The 11,110-nt window shown below is 32.2% G+C and overlaps 2 protein-coding genes across 2 annotated transcripts, besides 2 other annotated features; both read right to left on the minus strand.

The window, feature by feature from the left end:
- Window positions 1-347: 347 nt before the first annotated feature.
- Window positions 348-3,317, minus strand: TVAGG3_0262360 (glycosyl hydrolase; the record flags this gene model as incomplete). Its single annotated transcript, XM_001583060.1, has 1 exon — window positions 420-3,044. The coding sequence occupies one exon, from the start codon at window positions 3,042-3,044 to the stop codon at window positions 420-422; it is 2,625 nt and encodes an 874-aa protein (XP_001583110.1).
- Window positions 3,318-3,706: 389 nt separating this feature from the next.
- TVAGG3_0262370 (proteasome activator complex subunit 4 family) lies at window positions 3,707-8,838 on the minus strand (the record flags this gene model as incomplete). Its single annotated transcript, XM_001583059.1, has 1 exon — window positions 3,748-8,709. One exon carries the CDS (start codon window positions 8,707-8,709, stop codon window positions 3,748-3,750), a length of 4,962 nt encoding a protein of 1,653 aa, XP_001583109.1.
- A 1,523-nt stretch (window positions 8,839-10,361) lies between these two features.
- Window positions 10,362-10,391: a terminal%2Cinverted (terminal inverted repeat of MuDR-3_TvMULE3 transposon ID:TVAGG3_0262380).
- Window positions 10,362-11,110: part of a mobile genetic element that runs on past the window's edge.

Consider the following 11,110-nt stretch of genomic DNA (forward strand, 5'->3'; position numbering starts at 1 on the left):
TGCTAAAAAATCTCAAAAATTTAAAGTATATTTTACATAGTTTAAGTCTCCTTAACACATAAAATCCAAGAAAACTAAGAATATCTCTATGAAGCGTTTATTGATGTTGACTATAATAACTTGTAATATTCGAGATTGTCTTTGTCCAATCTACTTATTTTGATTTTGATATCTTATAACATTGGATATAATGTCCTCTTTAGCCAATCTATTGACATTGATTATGATTTCAGATTTATTACTAGGAACACCAGTTATTTTTTATAAGTAATTGGTGTTTGTTCACAAAATATTGTTCAATTCAATTTCAATCACATATAGGAGATTTATGTTTTCTTGTTGATTTGGAAATATGTCATTAATGATAATTAAAAAGAAATATAGTTTTTATAATTTAATAAAATAAAACAATGCATTGTTTAATTCTGTTTACTAACTTTTTCGTCCATCAAATCATTCATTGAATTGACAGTTGTTGGGCCTTGTTTTCTTCTTGTGAAAACAACAATGATTACAATCAAAATTATAATCAAAATGACTGCAGTTGTAACAGTAGAAATCAGTATAACTTTACTGTTGTTGTCCACTTTAAAGTTGTGATTTTCTCCAATATTTAATTTCAGTTCAGAAATGTAACAAACAACTCCATCAAACAAAACTTTCGAATCATCAATACTGAAATAAGGAGCATGCTTTAGACCGTATATAATTATCTTGTTACAGATAACTTCCTTCTTGTAATCACCAGAAACTTCAATATTCATTTCATTCGGATGGAAACTCATATTAACTCTCAAAAATTTGTTTTCTTTGTAATCGAATGTTTCCATGTCATCGAAATACAGTGTTCCTTGTGAATTCATGTCTTCATCTACACTAATAATGAGTGTTATTTCATTATCAACAGTTTCATGAACACTCATTCCTATCGATGAATAATTCGCAGTTATTGTTCCTTCGCGAATAAAAACAAAAATGTCATCATATTTGTTGACATCGAATTTCGTGTCTTCAGTCAATTCTTTGCCATTTCGAAGGTTGAACCATCTGCCAGGAGGTTTAACTACTTCTATTTCTGTCTGGTTCTCTTCTAAAACAGGGCAAATCATCATTCTTCCGCCAACTAATGGTTGATATTTCGCAGTGTTTTTCTCAAAAACTTCTTTAGGAAATTCGAACCAAAGAGGACGAGCGAAAGGAATTCCGGTGCGAACAGTTTCTTCCATTGCTGTATAAAAGAAAGGAATAAAGGAATATCTGTCAGAGATCGCTTTCTTGAGACTTTTGTACATATCTAAATCTGTGTTGTTGAAAAGATATGGTTCTCTATGTACTGTGTCTGTATGCGAATGTTCTCTGTACAGAGGATATAAAAGTGATCCTAATTGGAACCATTTCAAGAGTAATTCGTCGGTTGTGTTTTCCATGAATCCGCCGAGGTCTGATCCTGAAAAGAACATGCCATTTATGTTTGTAGTCAACAGGGAATCAATGGATTGGCGATAGGCTGACCATGTAGGGTAATTATCGCCGGACCAATGCCATGCAAACTTTTGTGAACCGGCAAAGTAAGATCTGGTAAGAACAAATGGCCTTTTATTGGGTCTGTTCGTCATAAATCCTTTAAAAGTGCCTGCTGTCATGGATAAACCGTAAATTGAGTGTATTTCACGATTTTCTATCGTATTGTTGAGATGAAGAGAGTCTTTTGGAAGAGTATTATCAATGCTGGTCCATGTTGAAGGCTCATTCATGTCATTCCAGGCGTAAATGTTTTCTGGATATCCGAAATCTGAAGTGAACTTAGAAGACCACCAATCTCTGACATCGCTTCTGAGGAAGTCAGGCCAAGCACTGTTTCCTGGCCAGCACCAATCCTGAAATTCAGAATTATTATATTGAATCAAAAATCCTTTTTCGACGCATTCGTTGTATGGAGCGTAATCAGCATCGACTTTCATATGAGGATCTGTGATTCTTATGAGTCCTCTTTTTGTATTTTTGAATTTATTAAATAATTTTGAAGAATTGTCGAACCATTCGCTGCTCATTGTTAATGGTGTTTGATGGTCAAGATGATCTATGTCTAACCAAAACCCATCATAAGGAATATTAGAAATTGTGAAATTTTGCATTACTTCTTCAACTTCTGTTTGGTTCTTATATCCCCATTTGCTCTGATGATAACCAAGAGCCCATCCCGGTGGTAAATTAGGTCTTCCTGTTAAATCTGTGTATTGCTTGAAAAGTTCTGTGAAATTTGCAATGAAAACAACGAAATCAATGTATCCACCTTCTGATAGTAATCTTACATTGCGATATATTGACTTAGTTTGAACAGAATAAAAAGTATCAGAAGGATTCATCCAAAAAACAGCAGGAACGTATTCTAGTTTGTGTCCACGGGCAAATAGGAAAGGAACAAATGAATATTGCAGTATTAAATTAGCATCTCGTGCGAATCTTCTTGTTTCTTTTGTATCTTCAATATCTAGCGTCATATTATCAATGGATAATCCAGATAATTGTGCTGAACTATCAAAAGTAAATGAGATACCGACCGATGTCTTTCCATGAGGTATTTTCTCTGTTTTGTCTTGCCAAACTTCATCTGGAACAGAACTGCCATCTTCGACTACAAAGAAGGGATCTTTGGAGAAAATATCAATGTAGTTCATCACTCCCTTTTTCATAGATATTGAAAGTGGATTTGGAGAGATTTGGATCGTAAAATCATCGTATTTTAAGAAATGATTGCCTGAATGATCAGTACTGTAAGAGATATCATCTAAATCAGTGAACTTTGATTTATTGACAATTAAATCATCGTGAAAAATGTCATATCTGTATTTTGACTTTTCATCTGGGAGTTCTACAAAAAATCGAAAGCCATTATCGTGTAATTTCGATATTTTGAGGACATTTTGCGTATCTTGGTTGTTGTTTAAGATCTTTGCCGAAAAAATTTGATTTGAATATTTTGCTTCTGCAAGTGAAAAAGTGTTTTCTGTAACATTCCACAGATTCTCACGGCAGAATCTCATATCTGAGCAGTTGCGAAATGTGGTAAAACAAATTATATGAAAAAACATGATCTTATTTGAATAATTATTTGAATTCTAAAAAGTGACAAAACAAATGAAAGCTTAAAAATAGTGTTATTTGCATATTATATAAAATTATCTTATTTTGAAATTTGAGATGATCGGAGTTTATCAATTTTCCAACAATAAATCTAGAATGAATTTCGGGGTAATAATGAATTCTCACACGCCAAAATGATATAGCACACCAACAAAATCACCGATTATCTAAAAAATCGAGAAAAAAATTGCGAAATGTTGTTCATATCTAAACTTGCAGAAAATATACATTTAAACTATAAATATGCTCATTATCTATAATTTACCTTCTGGTTTGAATTTATTATGAGAGGTTCCACAGATCTTCGAATGTTAGTAGGTAAAAGTGGCTTTATGACATTAGGTTTGATGGATGATGAACCTATCAGAATGTTTTATTAGTAAAGTTTCAACCTGGTCAAATATTGAACAAAATTTGGTCGAAATCAAATTCTTCAAATAATATTTTTTTACAGACTTCAAAAACTAACAAAATATGTCTCAAAACAGATTTTGTTGATGTTTCGAACTTGATCATTCTTTTGCTCGATACTATAATTAGAAATAAAAAAGATGCTGAATCATTTCAAAAAATATAAATCTAATATAATTTATAACAAAAAAATTATGCAATATAAGTTGGTTTGATTGCAAAGATGAATGGTGAGAGTTTTTCTGCTGCTTCAGATGTCAAGTTATCGTTGTATCTCTGCCAGAAAGCAGAGAAGAATCGAGTGCAAAGTTGGTTCAAATTCTGGTTAATTTCTGAACCATCAACGATTGCAGTCATTGCATCAATAACTTCATCAGAAACTTTGTCAACAATAGTTTCAGAAAGGGCTATTGCCATCAAACCGCGAATAGGACCGATTCTAGTGTCAACAATCTGTCCTTCACTGTCATCCCTCTTCATGCGACTCTTCTGTGGCGATTTCGATTTATTCTTCGAATTCTTTTTGTCACTTTTTACAATTGGATCAGGATGGAACAATTTTTCACGGAATTCATCAACATACTTTCTCTTTAATTGCTCGAAGTACTTAATGTTCTTGAAGCAGTTCTTAAGGAGTAACATTGCTGCTTCTCCGACATTTGGATTATTTGAGAAAATCGAGAATTTGATGATGTATTTTTCCAAATAATTTTGAATCAAAACAGGGTCAATCAAATAAATATTATTCATTATAAATGGCATGACCAAACTGATTCTTATACATTGAGTACTCCAATGCAGATCAGGTGTTGGAGCGAATTGTTCCAACATGCCTTCAAACAGCTCTTGTATTTCTGCTCTATCAATTTTAGGATTATCATCTAAAAGAGTCAAAACAGAAATCTGCATTTCATCAATATCATCTGGATCTTTGTTTTCTAGATCAGAAACAATTGCTTCAATGTTATTGGCAACTAAGTCATAGAGGAAATAAGTTAATCCAGCTGCATCAGTAAATGCTTTCTGAATGAAATCATAGATGAAATCATCATCGCAAGCCATGATGTTTTCGTAGAAGAAATCTTCAATTTCATCGTGAAGATCCAAATAATTCATTTGGATGAGGAAATCAACAGAACATCCAACAACAAGTTTCCTGGAATAATCTAAACTCAAACACTTTGGATCAAAGATTTCAGTGAATCTTGGCAAAAGAGATAAAAGAGATTCTTTGTCATGGGAACACAAAACAATCAAACTCTTGAGAAGATCAACTTTTTCTCTTGTCTTCTTTGTCAATGAATAATTGGAAGGAGGTTCAATCTTTTCAAGGATTTCTCTGAGCCAAAAGAATCTTCTTGGATCTTTCCTTATAACTAAGAAAGAAATAGCTTCGGACCATTTGAATTCGCCATCTATTTCGTATGATTTAGAAAGAACTTCTGCAAGTTTATCATAAACTTGTTTGATTTGTTTGCTGCTGAAATTGGAAAGACCTGTAATTACTCCGAAAATCAGTTCGTTTCCTGTGTATTGAACAATTTCTGTGTTCAATTTATTTATAAATGATTTTGCAACATTGAGAGCTTTGATCGCAAATTCAGGACCAAACAATCTTGTCAAAGATTGCCAAGTAGAAATATGTTCAAGGAAGAAGTCAAATTCTTCGTGATCTCTGACATCTGAAATTGTTTGTGTTGTGTTCTTAATGAATGCCTCGTTGTTGCATGTTTCATTCAATAAATTGTAGACTTGGATACGTTCTGAAACTCTTTCTTCGAAATATTTTCCAATATTTTCTTTGTAAATGTCTGGAGTCAAAATAACTCCTTTCTTTCTATATCCAATATATGGCTTATTATCTTCAAACTCTATACTATCAAAGTTATCCCAATTAACTTCTCTATTTGCTGAATCATCTTCTGCTTTTTCATCTGTCACTTTTTGATCATTTGTCACTTTTTGATCAGATTTTTCTTCTGTCACTTTTTGATCAGATTTTTCTTCTGTCACTTTTTGCTCAAATGGCAATTTTTCAGCAACTTTAATTCTTGGAATTAATCTTTCCATTGTTGAAAAGAGTAGTTGCATTGCGAAAGATCTTGTTCTTAGTTCAGGAGATGTGATGTGCTTCAAAAGGAAACTGACAAGTTCTGTGTCAAATATTCCATTTCCGATAACCCTCAAAATCCAAATTGTGTAAATTTCAATGTCACTATCCATTGGATACAACATTGATTTGGAAATCAGTTTCTTGATGAACTCCAATTTCTTTTCATAAGTTGTATCTCTGCTGAAAATTCCCATATCAAAGTCATCAATTAAATGATACTGAGCGCAGTGGATAATTTCGCCGGAATCATCCTTTGGAACTGGAGTACAAAGTGATAATAATGCTTTTGTAACATTGTCAAAGCCGTTTTCAGAATGAGAAACCGTCATAACCATTACATTTGCAGCAGTCGAAGAAGAAGACAAATTCGAACCGTTTTCAACAGATTTTTCGAATGATTTGAAGGCTTTTTGTGAGAATTTACTGACTTGACGTTGGAAATTCTTTGAAATCTGGCAGGCAACAACAAAATTAGTTACACTTACTGATACAGATTTATGAATAGAAGCTGCGAAATCCATTATTTTTTCGTAAATCCTTTCTTGGAATGTTGTATAAGGTAACTGTGTGAATGCAAGCAAATTCGCATATTCTTTAACAGCAAAGAGATAAATAATATTCGATAGCATGCAACTATCTCTATCAAGTATATATTTGAGGTTGTAATATGTATATCCTTCATGATATCCTTTTTGTAATTCTTCAGAATTTTTGGCAACTTCATCCAAAGGAGCGAAACAATCAGATAATGTGTTAATTATCTTTGATTGTACACTAGGATGTTGTTCTTCAGTTAAATTCTCCAAAAGCCAATCAGTAATTTCAACAAAAACTTCAGAAATTTTCTTTGAAGTGTTATTTTTCTGGAAAATTATGTTGAAACCTCTGTTTTCTCCTAAACAAGCTGGATCTACACCTCCTGACAAACCATTAATAATTGCATGGACGAATTTGATGCTTTCGATTTTCTTTGTTCCTTTAGCTTTATTGAAAATTTCCTTAGCCTTTTCGAAGAAAAATTTTGCGTATTTTACAGCTGTGTCGAATTCTTCTTCAGAAGGTTCATGCCATTTCAAGAACTGTTCTGTGAGTTTTTGAGGACCAAGAACTCTGTTTTCGAAAGGATATGATAAAACAAAACTTCTAAGATACCATTTGACGCAAGAATAACTCAATTTCTTAATTTTCGCATCATCTTTTTCAGCCATTTTAATGAGAAAATCAGCAAGTTCTTGTGTACTCAAAACATCGAAAATAGGGGAATCTCTTATCAAACAACAAAGCACTTTCATGTCTTTGTCTGTTGGATTCTCTTTCAGCAATGATTTGGCCATCGAAAGTGGTGATAATTCATCAATAAACGGTGCAATACATGAACGTGGTAATGTTGTGTAGACTTCAGCAATATATTTTTCGACTTCATCTTTAATTTCATCTTTCAAATGGTATTTCAAAGCAGAGAGCATTGCAATAAGATTTGTCATTGCTGACTTTAAATCTTCTCCTTCGCATGAAGCTGCAAATTCAACAGATCTTCGTAAAAGTGTCATAATAAAGTCAATTCCATAATATTTTTTGATATCACACATCAAAAATATTTCGATATACATACTAAAAATAGTTATGCAAAGATCAGGATCATTTGAAGATATATCTTCTACGAATGATTTTGTGTTCTCAATCAATCTGTCAACCTCGTAATTCTTGAGGAAAACAAGAGGTGCAACTAATTGGAAACAAACTGCGGCGCTTCTTCTAAAATGTGAATATTGGGATAATTGTTCTCCCATCGAAAAAAAATATGGTAATGAAATGTCAGGACAGACTTGTACAAAATAAGGAAGTTCCCTTAAAAAGTCGGAATAAGAGTAAAATTCTTTTCCGAACAATTCGATAAATGTTTTAACGAACCATCGAATTGTTTCATCAGAAATCTTTTGGCCTTCGAAATTTGGTTTCTTCTGTTTACTGAGTCTTTTCAAAAACTTTTGAAGAAGGAAGTCAATGAAGTTGTATGCGCCCATTGGCTCTTCATCAGATTCTGAAGAATCAGGGAGATAAAGTGGTAACAATGAATGTAATAATTGTTCCAAATGTTTTTTCACTTCATCAGCGTATTCTGTTGCCAACAAACTGATGATAATTATTGCATATGATTTCTGTGATACTGTTGGATCTTTTAAGTTCATGAATTCGTCGGAAAAGAAGTTGTCTTCTTTGCTGTTTCCGTCTTCACTTTGGTTTCTTCGCAAAGGAACACCGATGTTTTGTGAAAGTCTGTGGAAAATAAATGGAATGTACTTAGACCAATTCGCTTTCTTGCCAGAACGGAATGCAATGGAAAGCTTTGATACAAAGATAGTGTCTGCATCCATGGAAGGCCAATGTGACCATTGTTCGAAGAAGAATTCTATCCATGATTCTGGATCTGCTCTTGTAACTGGTAATAAAGCGATAAGAAGTATGAGATGGTTCGAGTCATTGCCTGATTTGGGGTGAACGATGTGTTCCTTGAAAGTATTAATGATATTATCGACTTCATTTCCATCAAAGAAGTAGGATAGGTCTATAACGAGAGAGATGAGTCCACAGTTAATGTTAACGATGGGATTTGGAATATCTGGTCTTAGTTTTGAGTTTGAAATCACGTATTTGTAAATAAGTTTGTAAATTGGTTGCCAATCAAGAGTAATATCGAAACAATCGTTGACTATTGCAAGAGCTAATAAACATGAATATTGATTTGAAACAAAAACTAGAATCGGGAGATAAAATTCATCTCTAAAAATGTATTTCGTCAAGTTATCAATAAGAAAGTATAGCTCTGAAGTATCTAGAGTGTCTATGCCTGTTCCAAGATATGTTTTGAGATTTTGGAAGAAGTCTAACACCATGGACGGATCTTTTTCTGAAATAAGTCCAGTTACTTTAGAAAGAAGTTGCTCTTTGATGAGTTTCATGGTTTTTACGGCGCCTTCTCTCACATAGGGAGGTAAAGCAAGCCGCTTCCTCTGTGCAGATTCCTCACAGAGAACGACCATTTTTTTTTTTCTAAAGCAAAAAGGATTTTGAAAATTTTGGATTCTATTCATTATCGTTATTACAACAACCTGTCTGAGAAATTAAAAACTCCTTATATTTGCTTAATTTTGCATCAAAAGCGATAATTGTTCGAATTGGTGAAAAAGATGTATTACCCAGATTTTCCTTACTTTTACCACCTCTCTAAAGCTGGGGACACCGCCTATCGTTGGGAGTAGCTATTAAATAGAACCACCAAGGGTATTTTTCGAACTGCCGGTGTAGTGGAAACATCCGACATAATGATTCATTATGCCAAGGTTTGATTCCCATTTAGCCAATTTTTTTCTTTTTTGGATCATGAATTTTTTTTGGGTCACTATAAGATTTGTTTCATGTTCTAAATCTGCTGCATATGTAATCTATTTTTATTTACCTATTTTTTAAAATCTATTGGATTGCCAAATTTGAATATATTTAAAATCATAAAACTCCAAAAAAACTATAAATATATGTTTTATGCATAGTGCCGATACTCAAATATCAGATTACTTAGATCCATGAATAATATCCGAATTTTTTTTCTTAAAATTAAACTTCAAAACTTCTTGCAATCTTATTCTTAATCAATTGTAAATTTTTAAAACCATTTTTTAAAATAATTTTGCGTAAATTTTATTCTCATGTTGTTTTAATCGAAAATTGATACATTTTCAAAAAAATAATATTGACTTATGAAATTCATTTTTAAGGTGAAATAGTATTGTTTTTATTAAAGTATATGAATAATATATAAAAAATTAATGAATAATATAAGCAGATTTTTGGTTTACAAAACAAATATGAGCAATGCAATTTCAAACTTTTGCTGGCAATTTCGATATTGCTCAAGTTTGTAGTATTTGTGATACCTATAACATCGGCTTAATCAAAATTCGATTTTTCTTATGAGTTATTGAGAAAATTTGATTGCAATGAGAAGGATTTCGACGTTTTTGATAAACTAAGAGCTGAGCTTTAGGGGTTCAGTTCATTTATGGCTGTAGTTTGATGCGTAGATCTCTTTTTTATTGTAAATTCTTTCAGCATGGAGATCGAGAATGAATCTTTTGAGAACTTTATGAGTTTTTACACCCGTAAAGAGGTCCTTCTAGGAAAGATAGTCCAGACTACATGAAGATGTGGGTTAACCAAAAAAATCCGATGGTTTCCCCATATTCATGTAGATCTTCGAAAAAATGAGCACCAAAAAAGCCAAAAAAATAGGCTTTTTATTGGATTTGTACACTAGATCAATAATCTATTTAGGATCTGACACTCTTTTTAGCCAGAGATATGAGGTCCTTTCTAGGAAAACGATCTATTCATCCATAAAAAAAATGAATTATCGTTTTCCCCAGAAATTACATGGGGAGTGGTAAAAGTAAGGAAAATCTGGGTAGTATATAAGACGAAAAGCAGTTTAAATCAAATAATTTTGCTGGGTGTGGATAATTTCAATGACGAAAACTTCCCAAAATGGAAGATTATGTTATAAAAAATAATAAATAAAAAAAGAATTCCAAATGTTAATGGAAATGAGAACTATGGGAAAGAGTGATTATGTATGCTCAATATAAATTGTTATTAATAGATTCTGATCTATTTCTTGAATAAAGACTATAATAACGATGAGTCGGGGTAATTTTAGCTAAAAGTGACACGCCTGTAAAAAGTGACACACCCGTGAAGGATGTGATTACCGATCGGTAATTTCGACAGTTTAGAATTTAAAATTTTTTATGGAACTGTTGCGAGTTTCATAAAGAATTTAAGGAATATAAGCAAAGATTTGAATCAAAATCTTAGACCTAAGCCGCTCGATTCGCTCGCGGCTTCCGCGAATTACAGATCAGCAAAGATTTGAATCAAAATCTTCGAACTAAGCCGATCGCTTCGCTCGCGGCTTTCTTTATTATTTTAAATTTGCATATTTCCATCAAAAGTTCATAAGGTAAAAAATTTCGTTTATTTTTACTAAGAAAAAAAAGGTTTTTGATAATAAATTTATTTTATTTCGAAAAAGTAGCAATAATCGTAAAAGGGTATTGATAGGCTTGCTAAAGTAACTAATTTTAGCTGTCAAATACTTTTGTATTTTGAAGTAAATTAGTATAAATTTGTTTTTACTTTTATTTCGAAAAAGTAGCAATAATCGTAAAAGGGTATTGATAGGCTTGCTAAAGTAACTAATTTTAGCTGTCAAATACTTTTGTATTTTGAAGTAAATTAGTATAAATTTGTTTTTACTTTTATTTCGAAAAAGTAGCAATAATCGTAAAAGGGTATTGATAGGCTTGCTAAAGTAACTAATTTTAGCTGTCAAATACTTTTGTATTTTGAAGTAAATTAGTATAAATTTGATATTATTTTAACTCCCTT

The sequence above is a fragment of the Trichomonas vaginalis genome, chromosome V (assembly GCF_026262505.1).
Source record: "Trichomonas vaginalis G3 chromosome V, whole genome shotgun sequence".
Taxonomy (NCBI): domain Eukaryota; phylum Parabasalia; order Trichomonadida; family Trichomonadidae; genus Trichomonas; species Trichomonas vaginalis.